At 33.5% G+C, this 13,694-nt stretch overlaps 1 protein-coding gene across 1 annotated transcript in view; it reads left to right on the top strand.

Annotated features, from left to right (window-relative positions):
- Positions 1–13,694, top strand: part of ALG6 (ALG6 alpha-1,3-glucosyltransferase) — a 55,400-nt gene that overhangs the window by 27,509 nt on the left and 14,197 nt on the right. The window contains 6 exon segments of the mRNA XM_063104067.1: positions 186–250; positions 3,590–3,799; positions 4,386–4,521; positions 6,342–6,427; positions 7,927–8,011; positions 11,098–11,168. Coding sequence (XP_062960137.1) covers positions 186–250; positions 3,590–3,799; positions 4,386–4,521; positions 6,342–6,427; positions 7,927–8,011; positions 11,098–11,168 — 653 coding nt within the window.

Consider the following 13,694-nt stretch of genomic DNA (forward strand, 5'->3'; position numbering starts at 1 on the left):
GTTCTATATCACCTCCATGAAAACTTCAGTGCCTAAAGAGTTGTTTTATAAAAATGGAATATTTTGATAATATTTTCCCTCAGGAAAAGAGGAACATTTGCTACTGTGTTAAATGAAAACCACACTTTTACCTCGTTTGATTCAAGTAACATTATTTTCTTATTTCACAATATTTTTCCTTACAGATTGCTAATGCATTATGCATATTGCTGTATCCAGGCCTTATTCTTATTGACTATGGACATTTTCAGTATCCTTTACTAATTTAGAAATTAAGCCAGTTGCATGTTATGAAATCGAGGCTCAATTTGTATTATGTCATCCAGTATGTCTTATTTTCTGGGGTGCTTGCTTATATCAACTATTTTCACAATGATTTAGAAGACTCTCTTCACCAAGCTTTTACTTGAAGGGTAAAATACAGGTTTATTAGAAATAGGATTGGTTTTTCACATTTGGCTTGGGAACAGAATGTTGATAACTGATTAGTTCTTTCTTGAGAGTTGGAAAAAGAGTGCCGAGTATGATTTTGCTTTCTAAATTCTAAAAATTCATGTTTTTTATTGTTTGTAAATGTTAGCTGACACTGAAAAAAAGGAAAATCAACTTACAGTTTTTTGAGTTTTAAAACAAAATATTTCTCTGATATTATTAGTTGGAAGCCTCAGGAGACTAAAACTGAATAATTAAAATCTATGTGGCTTTTATATATATATTTTTTGATACCTAAAATAAGGAACAGTCAGACAAACAAATCTTAGAGGATAAATTGATAAAAATTTGTGCATGTCTATCTAATTTGTCTTCTCATGTACCAAATGTTACTTTCTGTTCTTCTCTCTCAAAGAAAAAAAAAAAAAGACATACTACACAGCAACATGATTGTTTAATTAACAGCTTTTCCTTTTGATGCCAATCTGTTTTAGTTACAATAAAATTAATGTGCGTCTGTCAGAGAACTTGCAAAAGATTCAAATCTGTAGTTGTTTTTATCATATTTTTTACTATACTTGCCCAATTAAGATTTTGTTTTTATTTTTATTTTTTGCATTTGTGGCATCATAGCTATCAAATACTCTGCTAATATCAAGAACGGTGATATAAAGAATAGAAAAAAAAAAAGCATTTAACAGATTTTTAAAACTATATTTACTTTGAAATATGAGACTCATAGAAAACTGCAAAACATAAATGTGCAGCTCAGTGAATTGGCAAACATTACTCATGTCAAGAAATAGAACACTGCAGCATCCAAACACTACACTTGTATACCTCCCAAATACTTCTCACTCCACCTTTCTTAAAGGTGGCCACATGCTAACTGCTAATACTGAAGTTTAGTTTTCTTCTTTTTTTGAATTTTATATAAAGGGACCACATGGTAGGTATTCCTTTGTGTTTGATGTATTGACCTCAACATTTTGTTTGTGAGACATTTATTTAGTTGTGTCGTTCTAACGTATCTATTTTAAGAATAAGGTGTGTAGGTGTAGTTTATTCACTTTCATTGCTTTATAATATTCCAATCCATTAATACACATAATTCTGATACTCATAGGCATCTGGGTTGTTTCCAGGTTTTGGCTATGATGAATAATGCTGCTGTGAACATTCTTGTAAATATCTCTTTGTGTACATATAAATATATTTCTTATGAGTAGAATTGCTGAGATAATAGGTGTGCGAATGTCCAATTTCAGATAATCGCAAATTGTCTATAAGCATGGTATACAAATTAAAACTCATTAGCAGTGGTATAAGAGTTCCAGATACTCTCTATCTTTACCAGTTGTCATTTATATTAGCCATTCTGGTAAACTTGTACTGGTGTCTCCCCTGTGATTTGAATTAAACTCTCAAAGCTTTTGGGATTATTTCATTTTGTGGGAACATTTTTAACCATTATGTACTTTCCTCATTTGAAAAATGGGGGAAATAATAACCCTTATTTTGTGAGCTTGTTTTGAGAATTATGTGAATTAATACTTGTAAAACTCTTCAGTTCTTGGGAGATACTAAGCATGTTGCTATTATTATCATCATCATCATTATTATTATTTGGGCTCCGACTTTTTATAGTGATTTGTTTAGCCATAGATGTTCTTCACAATTGTTTTGAACAGTGTATGGGTCCATTCCTTTCGAAAACTCATGTTCTTCAGTTCTGTGAAGTTCTCATATTATTTCTTTGATAATTTTCTCACTTTCTTGAACTTATTAGTCAGATGTTAGACCTCTTATCTCCATCTTGAACATCTCTGTCCTTTGCTTTATGGTTTGAAAGATTAACTTGACATTTCTATTAAATTTCATTTGTTTTGTTAAACATATTTAAAATTTTTAATTATAATATACCTTTTTTTTTTTTTTGGTAAAGTTCTCTGCTGTTCCCTGAATCATTTTCATCCTTCTAAGATAATTTTCCCCCGCTTTTCATTTTGATTCTTTTTCTGTTGTAGGTTTTCCTTAAGTGTCTATTTCGTTGTAATGTTTCTATTTTTAGTTAAGAATAAGGCAGAAGAAAAAGCGGCATGTGAGCTCTGTATATATAGTTGGACCACTGGAGGATAAGTGGGAATGGAGCTGGCCACCACATTTCGGGATCCTTAAATGTCAGAATGTTGGAGGGATTTGCACTATAGTGGGTTTGTACTATAGTACTAACCTGTACCCTAGCTGCCTTGGGTAGTTTATTCCATTTCTTTGAATAAATAGTCCTTCTTTTTTGCCTGCAGGTAAATGTTGCCTGGGGCTGCCAGGTCATCATAGCACAGGAGTGGGATGAGGTTTTAGTTCTCCATCTTGGGATTTTCAGATAATTCCCTTGTTTTCTTTTTCACATATTACTCAAGCACTCCAACGTATTTGGTGTTTCCAAAGTTCTCTAGGTTCTTGTGGGACGGATTGGCTCCTTGCTTCCCTGAGCCACCTCCATGCATTCTCTAAGCTGTGGCTTCTTCTATCCTGTTTTATTTGTTACCACTTCTTTTTTCCAGAAATGTGTTGAAATCTTTATCTATTATAGTTCATCTTCCTGTTGTATTTAAGGATGTGAATTTATACTTTTCAAAATTCCTTTTCTTATCATTTTAAGGGGGTCTCTGAAAGGAGAGGAGATAAACATGAGTACCCAGTTCACCATTTTTAACTGAAAATCTGATTGTGATGTTGTTTTAATTAACAATGTTATTAGTTGCTAATCAAGCACATATTAATTTATATTATCGATGCATATTATAGAGGAAGTATAGAGATCTCAGTAAGTTTTATTTTAACTTACTGTTAGAGCATTGTTTTATTCTCTAGATTTAGGTATGTTATTATGGTAATATTGTAAAGTAGTCCAGTAGAAACAAAACTATGTTTTAACTATCTAGAGAGCTCTTTCAAACCTAAACAAATCAATTACTGTTTAGCAGTAAATTTAATATATTATATGTAATTGTGTATTATATGTAATTTCATATTTGTTTATCATGCCAATACTTTCTATTTCTATTTGGAAATAGCTTTCATTTTACGTGTTATCTTAAGAATCACGTAAGAAATATGCTCTATACAATGCAAGATAAATCTCTTAATTATTGAGATAATTTCCTTGACACTAGAACATATATAATTCTGTGAGTCTTGGTTTTGCTTTGTGGGGTGTTCTTGGAGTATCTTGTGACTGGGACCTGCTAGGGTCACTGGCATTTTGCTTAGCTATAAATTATAAACAGATGGAACTTTACCACTCCTTGCCATTTTTTTGCTTTTTACTTGGCAAGTGTTTTAAAAAAGGCCTCAAAGGAAAGGGGTGAGTGACTTTTAAACACTGGAATTCAAATATTTACTTCAGAGAAATTTTTTTGCATACTTACCTGGAGGAAGGTGATCTTTCACTTTGCCTTTTGGTGATTTCTTGTAAATATGTTGGCCAGAGGGTGACTGGGAAGAGAGAGATTAAATCATGTTCTGTATTCTTTTATTGTAAATCTTCCTAACTAGAGAAATATACTGATCAATGTATATTTACTGTGGTAATGTGGATTGGCTTGTTAGAGCATTGCTGTAGGATTTCATCACTTTAAAACTTATTATCATATACTTATTAGAAATACATCCCATTTGGTATTTTTCTTCATGACTGAATTCCCTTATTCCCACAGGAATGGCATTAAGTTATATGTTAATTGGATGGTGATAGCAATCTTTTTGTTAGAAAAGTATACTTCTTAACAGTTTTGAATTTTGAAACTCCGATTTGAGTAGACTCCCATCTAAACCTATTTTGGTAACATATAGCATTACTATACATTTTCACTTATTAAATGCAGTGTGACTCAGATTGAGTTTTCAGAATTATTAACCTATCTTACTGCTTACCTTTGTTTTTGTTCTAGGTTTGTGTTGTTAATTAAGCTATCCTGTACGGTTGTGGCTTCCTTCATTCTGTGCTGGCTGCCATTTTTTACAGAAAGGGAACAAACCTTGCAGGTTCTAAGAAGACTCTTCCCAGTTGATCGTGGATTATTTGAGGCATGTTTATAAACTTTCCTCTCACTCCTTTCCATTACTATACCTTCCCTATGACATTTTAGGATTTTGTGTAGAAGACAACCAAGGAATAGGAACTTCAGCTGCTTTCCTCCTGCAGTCATTTCTTGCCAGTTATTTAATCCAGTGTATAACCTTGAGCTTATCTGGCATTTTCTAGTATATTATATCAATAGGTAATATTTATGACATCATCAGATCTATACTTCAATTATACATTTTTCTAATGAAAAGGGGTCCATAATAAAGGACAGCATGAGTGCAGCTTCAGTGTTAACAGCTCTGTAATTTTTTGGCTTATTTTCTCTTTTTTAGTCTTAGGAAATTATTTGTTAAACTAATAATCATGTTTGCTTCAGAAAGATCTCATAATTTCTTATGAGATAATATAATCTTCACCCATGATCATTTTTAATGAGAATCTTTCATTTAATGCTAGTTTAATCACTTGTTAAACTTTTATTACATGAATAATTTGATCATCTAGATTTAGTAATTAAATTAAACAAATCATTTTTCTGAAATAAAAAGGCCTTTTAGTAAAGTTAGACAGAGACAACATATTTATAGATAATTTGCTTTTAAATAACATTTAAAAATAATTAGAATAGCAATCTAATTTTTGAATATATAAATTTCTATAGAATATTTTTCAATGGACTTATAGGAGGATGGAACCAGCATTTTGAAAGAGTTAAGAAAGGAGTTTGGTGTTGTGAAGAAACAGGAATATATGGCTGTGTGTTAATGGGGATGATGGTAGTCATGATACTGATAATAATAATCATCATTGTTATCACTACCACTTACTAGGTGCCAGACACTTCCATATAATGTTATTTGATCCTTATGTAGCACTGAGGTAGCTGTTATTATCCCCACTTTAAAGATAAGAAAACTGAGGTCAGAGATTCATATAACTAGTATGTGGCAGTGATTTGAACTTTGAAAACTGTGCTCCTAATCTCTTCTTTACGTCCTCTTAACTTTAACACCTATATAAAGAAAAGTTTAATTTTCCATGTAAGCTGCCTTTTTATTTGCCTTATCTTCCATTTCAGAAATGGTATTTATCATGGTAATTATAAAAATGAGTATCAGATATGTTTGATGGAATTGCCAGTCTCTTTCATTCACTTGTTGCTCTCAAAATCTGAAGAGCATTTTCTTTGATCCGACAGAGGAAAGTGGTATGGTACAGTTGTCAGTGATAGTTACTTTCTTGAGGGTATGCCTACACAGCTGTGAGTCAAGCAGCTGTGTAGAGGATGGGTTTCGTGAACACAGAGCTGTAGTTACAAATTTAATTTTGAAAGTGATCCTAGCACAACTGCTAATGTCTTTAAACCTCCTGATTTATTAGCAATTAGCTCTTGTCATTGCTAGCAGCTAGTAGGTAACTCTAAATAAATTCAGGTGTGTGATAAAGTGAATCAGATGTAATATGTATTCTACAAATTAGGAAAAAATAAAAAGATTTCTTAGAAGAATTTCCAAAGATTAATAACTTTAGTATTTAGGAATAGTGTACTGCTTTTTAAAAAATAGTAAGTATTTCTTGGGAATGTCTAGATTATGGTTGGCTAATGATTTAGATCAACCCCAGTGCAAAAAAATGAAAAGTGCTTGAGAGTATGCATGTGTCTATGTTTATTCCTTGGAGGGTTTAATCTACTTAGTTATAATTGTGAATAAAAGTTTCACATGTCTCAAAAGTTTATTAGAGATTATGGGATTTACTTCATGAGGTTTCATATATCTTTCAGTTATACAGAATGTAAAACTAACAAATCTCTTTTAAGGATAAAGTAGCCAATATTTGGTGCAGCTTCAGTGTCTTTCTGAAGATTAAGGATATTTTGCCACATCATATCCAGATAATAATCAGGTAAGAGGCATAGAGTTTGTATATAGTGTTTCGTAAGCTACTCTCTAAAAGTATTATGGTAATATTTTATTTACCTGACATCATTAGGGAATGAGGTATTCTTTATTAGTCAGTATTCCATATAACTTAAACCTAATCCTCTATGTAATAAAACTCTTTCATTTGAATTATTTTATGTGAAAGTGTTTATGAATTGTTGCCTGATTCTCTTCTTAAACAGAGAGTACGCTAAGTCAGGGTCAATCAGAGAAAAGAATATGTAGGAGATCACTGGGAGGGAGGGAGGGAGGGAGGGAGGGAGTGTGTGTGTGTGTGTGTGTGTGTGTGTGTGTAGGAGATCACTGAGGGTGTGTGTGTGTGTGTGTGTGTGTGTGTGTGTGTGTGTGTGTGTGTGTGTGTAGGAGATCACTGAGGGGGTGTGTGTGTGTGTGTGTGTGTGTGTGTGTGTGTACACACATCCCAGTTTATTAATTGGCTTATGCAATTGTAGGGGCTGGCTAAGCAAACCGGAAGCAGTCAGGAAGGAATATTTAGGGGAAAAGAAGAACTACTCAGACCCAGCTTCTGTTAGGGAAGGCCTAAATCCTCTTTTAAAGGGCTTCCAACTGATTACATAAAGCCCCCCAGAACAATCTCCCTCTTGATTAATTTAAAATAAACCGAATAGGGACTGTACATCTGCAAAATCCCTTCATAACAGCATCCAGATTAGTGTTTGAATAACTGGGAGATGTGTAGTACTTCCCTCTGTCCTCCAACTCTTGGGAGAATATCTCTGGTGGCCCACCCTAATAAGAAGCCTGCAGGAAGGGAATTCTGGGTACTTCAGTTCAGCCTAGCCAAAGTTACCATGGGTGGGAAGATCAGTTATTTATTAGGTTATATACTTGTTTTCAGGGTTTTAAAAGGCTGTTTGCCATGGTACTAAATGGCTCCAGATTGTTCTGCTTATTGAGTCCGTCTGTGTTCCCTAGTTCTTTTTCCCTCTCCCCATCAGCCATCAGCTCTGGTAGCTTCCTGCTCCCTTTCCAACTTCTGATTTACCATGGGCTTGAAAATCAGATAATCAACTTTTGTGAAATGAGGGCTAGAGAGACTCTCTTGGGAATAAAGTTTATGAATGTTTGTGTTACAAATATAGCATTGTCTCTTTATACATGGTTATGTTTTCTTATTTTGAGTTTCATATTTAACCTTCAGCTATATATCTTGTATCACTTCTATACATGATTTTAAATACTAAAGTAATATAAGCATTATTATAATGTTTTATTCTGTATTATATCATGTAATCATATATAAAGTGCGCATATTTCGGTGTATAGATTTTATTTAAATGTAATTTGGTCTTAAATTTAATAAATATAAAAATAAACTTTAAATAGAAATCAACTTAAGTTGATAAATAATGTGATCCTTAAATTTTTAAAAATATTTCTTTGTTTTAGCTAGATTTACCTCTACAGAGAACAAATATTTTATTTTTATTCAATTTCTAGCTTTTGTTTTACATTTTTGAGCCTGCTTCCTGCGTGTATAAAATTAACACTTCAGCCCTCTCCCAAAGGATTCAAATTTACTTTGGTAAGTTTCTCATTATCTTAGATACCTAATTTTTACAACTAATCTATTAAAAATATAGATAATTATTTTCTTGCTCTGAATAGGATTTATTAGATTGGGAAATAAGATTCATTTATTTGGCAAACATTTATTGAGGGTCTCATACTTAGATGCTGTGTTGGACACTACACAGAACAATCAGAATCATTCACTTTAATTCAACAACTATTTTAATTTCTGTTTTGTATTAGTTAATGAGGGAATACAAAAAAGAAAACAGTGGTGATAAACATGCTTAAATAATCATGCTGTAAGGCAGATGATATTAAGTTCTATTAGGTACAAAAGAAGTCCTATGATGGTGTGAAAAAGGTAGATAGTATTTTGTGGGGAGATCTTATATAGCTGCTTAGAGCAAGTAGGATTTGAGCCAAATTTTGAAAGGCAGACAAGATTTGGAACAGGAGTTTATACAGCAGAAGAGAAATACAAGACATGAGGAAGAGTTTGAAGATACAGATGTGGGAAAGGACAGAGAATGTTCTAAGAACAGCTATTAAACAATACAGTTTGTCTGACTTTTTTATGGGTGTATATTGAGGGAGGAGAGGATATGGGGAGAGATAAAGTTCATTAAGGACCAAATTATAGAAGATATTGAACGTTTAGTTGAAGAGGTTTGGAATGTGACTTGTGTGCAAGAGGAGCCAAAAAAGATTTTTGAGAAGGGGAGGGGGCAGATCTGTTTTAGGAAGATTATTTCTGTGAATTTGAAGATGGATTGGGTATATTTCCTATAGTTAAGGGTTATTTTGAGTGGGTTTACAAATTTCTCCTGGTTGTATTTCTGTGGTATTTAAAATTTTGTTCCTGTGTGCCTTGGTCTATAAAATGACAGTTAAAAAATACCTTTTAAAGTATCAAGAACATTTAGTCTGAAAACAATAAGTCCTAAGGGACTTATAAGAGGACAACATTTTAGAAATTAGGGTTCCAATTCTGGGACTGCCATTCATGTACATGGCATTCTAAAAACAAGCCAGAACAGAAATATTTCAACAGTGCATCTCAGTACTGCAATACAAAAAGCATAGTTTCATGTTCTTTTCTTTTTTATTACCTTTTTATTGATGATTCTGTTGTTTCATTCTGCGAATGGATTCTGAGCATACCAAGTCATGTACTGTTAATATTCTATAGGACATTTAGAACAGGATGGATATGGTTAGTAATGCTCTGATGTCTTCAATAGGCCTAACTTAAAATATTTTCAAGTTTGTGAAAGATTATGTTATTTTTCTAGGAAATAACATGCTAAATAAAGGTATATTTCAAAGATAATGGAATAGAGTTTGAGAGTTTTAGTAACTGTAGCTGTGTTAGAGATTACTTTTAGGACGATAAGCCAGAAAAAAACATTTTCTTAATTTTCTCATTTTATTCTGTTTGCTATATTTTAACACAGGGCACTATGTTAAAAAAAAGTTAATGTTTTTGTTATTTTGTTTTTGTTGATAATGCTTTGAGTTTTTATTATATACTTCTGAGGGCTTTAAAAGATTTCCCATTATAGTTATTTTTAAAGTATTTTACTTTCAATCAAGTTTGGTTAAATTATATCTCAGTATAAATCTATAATTGAGGTAATCTCTAGTATGAATACTAATGTGAAGGGTCTTCAAAAAGTTCGTGGAAAGATTCATATTATCTTTTAATTCAATTTTTCCATGAACTTTTTGAAGTACCCTCATATACTATAGCAGCAAAATGATTTATACGTAATCTACTCAAGTAGTATTTATTGAGTGCCTTGTAATGTGTTAGGTCCCCTTCTAGGAACTGGCATGTAAGTGAATGACTGATAACATCCCTGCTCTCTTATTTGGGGCCTTTCATGCTAATGGTAGGAGATGGACAATAAACAAAATATATCTGTTAACAAGAAAATATCAGGGAATATTAAGTGCTATGAAGAAAATACTGTTATATGAACAGAGACCTGATGGGGTTGGGGAAACTTTTCTAGAGAAGTGACATTTGAGCCCAAAGTGAACGACCAACTAGAAAGAGCCAATCACAAGATCTAGGACCTTTTTTTTTTTTTTCCCCTTGTGGCTGGCTGATGGTACAGGGATTGAACACTGGACCTTGGTGTTATCATCATTTAGCACATTTTTGAGGCATAAAGAGACAGGTATGAAGTGGCTGGTGTGAAGTGAGTGAGGGAGATAAAATGGATTGGAAGAGGATGACAAGAACCAGACCTCATGGGGGTTTGGATTTTATTCTAAGTGGAATGGGAAGCTGTTGGAGGATTTTGAACAGGGAAATTGCAGGATCTGACATGGTGCCGTTTGGAGAGTAGATGGTAAGGGGGCAAGAGGTTACCAATTAGGAAATCATTGCACCAGTCTAGGAGAAAGATGGGGTGTCTTAGAGCACTCTTCTGCCACCATCAGCAGAGGTGAATGGACGGAAGTGGGTGGATATTGTATTTGGGAGGCAGTGTAGATAGGCTTTGCTGATGGATTAAATTTATAGTAATTCAGGTTTTTTGTTTGAGCAACTGGATAGGTGTATATAAACATGTCTAATATGCAGAATATAAACAACAAAATAGATCTAAGTAATTTTTTATTTAAAACTCCAAATAACAAATAATAAATTTATAAACCATTTAATTAATTTTATTGAAGTGCACATTTTAAAAATACTGAAATAGATTTGTTTTGCCAGTTTTAGATTTTGACCTTTTTGTCCTTCACACTTTTAAATTTAAATTGTAAGAGATTCCAAGGGAGGATGGAAGTATGATTGTTGTGTCTGAGGTGTTGAGTAGTTTTGCTTATTAATAACTGAGACTCAATGAACTTGTTTTAAGTGGTTAAATATAGTCATATAATCATTGTTTTTTGAAAAATAATTTTGATTTTTAAATGTGATTAAAATATTATGCATTCCAGTGCAGTTTATATTTTGTTTCTAGGTAGAAGCTATATAATAAACTTTAAAATTTTGTTAGAAATGATTTTTATTTAAATTCATTATTAACTTGCAAAATATAATATCAATTTATTATATCTCATTTTGCCCCTTTTTTCTTAAAGGTTAGCTGTGCACTGTCTTTCTTCTTATTTTCTTTCCAAGTACATGAAAAGTCCATTCTCTTGGTATCATTGTAAGTAGAAATGTTTGAAGTTTGCATTTTATTATTATGTGTTTATAATACAGAAATAAATTTATAATTTACATATAAGTATTCATTTAAAAGCAAAACAAAACTACACAAATATTTTACTCCTATATTTGTATAAAATTATTTCATCATTTTTTCCAGAATGATGATCTCTTACAATTTTACTTCTTTATAAAATATTTTAAACTGAAAAAAAAAAATGATAGAATTACCACTGACATACTTATTTTTTCCTGTTTCTTCATCTATATTTTCTACATGCTAGTAAAAATTATGTCCTCCAAAGAGGCTTCCTCAGATTGGAGCCTGCTTGTCATCTTTGCCTTTTTCATTTCATTCACTGTTGCATCTGTTCAGTAGCCTAGTTTTCTCCATTTACCTCCATAAGGTCTTTCCTATGTTACCTCCTTTCTGTTTGTTTGTTTGTTTGTTTTGCCACAGTCTTTGTTTAGACCCTATTGGCAATCCCTAACCAGACTACTTTGTTTTAGGAACATTAACATTTTTTCCTGGTTTTCATAGACAGAACTAACATTGGGGTATATTATCCTAATATTAAAATAGTATTTGCCCAGAACTCTTTGGAATACTTGGATCCTCCCCTAGGTGAATCCCAACCCACCACTACTCTGACCCTTACCCTTTGTTCACTAGGTTCCTGTGGAACATACATGTACAGAATGGCCCATGACAAATGTTAGGAAGTATTGCTTTTACTAGGTGGAGCTTTGGACTAAAACGTCAGTAGTGCAGGGCTTTATATTAAGCTATGCTCGCCTATTTGGAAGGCTTCTTTGCCCTGAACAAAATGGTCTCATATCACTGCAGACTACGAGGATTGCTTAATGTTATCCCTTGAAGCCCAAACCTGAGTTAGACTTACCACTATTATATGGGGCTAGGTTGACCCTACACAAATCTCTAATGCCAGTGGATGAAACTATGAAGAGGTATTACTTTCAAACATGTATATTTTCCCCAGAATTTCTACCTCATAGAAAGTGTATTAGTCAGAGTTCTCAAGAGAGACAGAACCAATAGGTTATGTATATGGATATATGAGAGGAGATTTACTAGGGGGAATTGGCTTATGTAATTATGGTAGCTGTGAAGTCTCACGACAGGCTGTCTGCAAGCTGGAGACCCTGGGAAGCCTGTAACATGGTTCAGTCCAAGTCCAAAGGCCTCAGAACCAGGGCTGAAAGCCTTAGAACCTGGGGGGCTGCTGATGTAAGTTCTGGAGTCCAGAGGCTGGGGAGTCTGGAGTTCTGATGTCCAAGGCAGCAGCAGAAGAGTCTGTCTCAGTTCTCAGAGAAGAGACCAATTCACCTTCTATATTTATTCTCTGAGTTGCTGGCCAGTTGGGTGGTGCCCACACACACTGAGGGCAGATCTTCCTCACCTAGCCCACTCAGACTCATGCTTATCTCCTCTGGAAACACCCTCACAGACACACCCAAAGTAATGCTTCACCTGGTTTCTAGGTATTCCTTAATCTAGTAGAGTTGATACCTATTAATCATGGTGGAAAGGCAGCCCATCAGGAGCTGTAATTTGACCAGATTAGTTCTCAGACCCTAAACTTTGGGGAATTCATACTCTACAACCGCACCTAGATTATTTATAACAGTGCATGGCTTTAGTAGAATTTTGGTCAAAGATTTTAAAGTTAGCATTAAGAGTTCCTCTTGATCTGGTCCCAGCTGATCTATCATCAAACAGATGTCATTCAGTAAATATTTATTGAGTGCCTACTGTTTGTCAAGCACTGTTCTGTGCACTTGGGATATATTTGTGAACAAAACAGACAAAAATCCCTGGCTTCTTAGCTATCATTCTCAAGGATAGAAACTAATAAAAAAATGAAAACAAGAAATTAAGAAGGATGTTAGAAGCAGTGAAATGGTATTTCACTCTAGTATCTTCTTGCAGTATGGTAGTTTTCAGTTTATAATCCCAGGGTTTAAATATATGTTAATTGATATAGGGGAAAGTCCTCATTCTAAGAAAGGTAGAGAAAGTTCAAACCTTTATAGAGCATTTTTTAAAATAAGGAGATCCAAATTAATAATAATAATAATAGCAAGAATTATTATTCAACCATCATCATTAGAAAAGTTTATTTTTGTTTTATCATTAGAAAAAGAACTAGATGATACTTGCAAAGAGTTCTTTCAAGTACTTAACATGGTATTATTTCCATGTAAGTATAAGAAAACAGGTTACATTAATCATTTGCTCAAGGTCACACAGTAAGTGGCAGAGATAGGACTGGGACTAGGGGCTTCTGACTAGTCCCCTTCTCGAGCGTTGCCACAGATGAATCCAAAAGGTATTGGACCAGGGGTTGTGGTAAGCAGGTCACAGAGTTTGGAGCTATGACCCTAAACAGTTCTTTGATAAAGCCGGTGATTGTGTTTATTGCCATTGTGCTTCCTGTTCCTATATTATTGCCCTTTTCATGTAGCCTTTTACTACTAATTTTTTTCCTCCTTTATTCTATCATTA

This window comes from Cynocephalus volans, chromosome 8 (assembly GCF_027409185.1).
Source record: "Cynocephalus volans isolate mCynVol1 chromosome 8, mCynVol1.pri, whole genome shotgun sequence".
Classification (NCBI taxonomy): domain Eukaryota; kingdom Metazoa; phylum Chordata; class Mammalia; order Dermoptera; family Cynocephalidae; genus Cynocephalus; species Cynocephalus volans.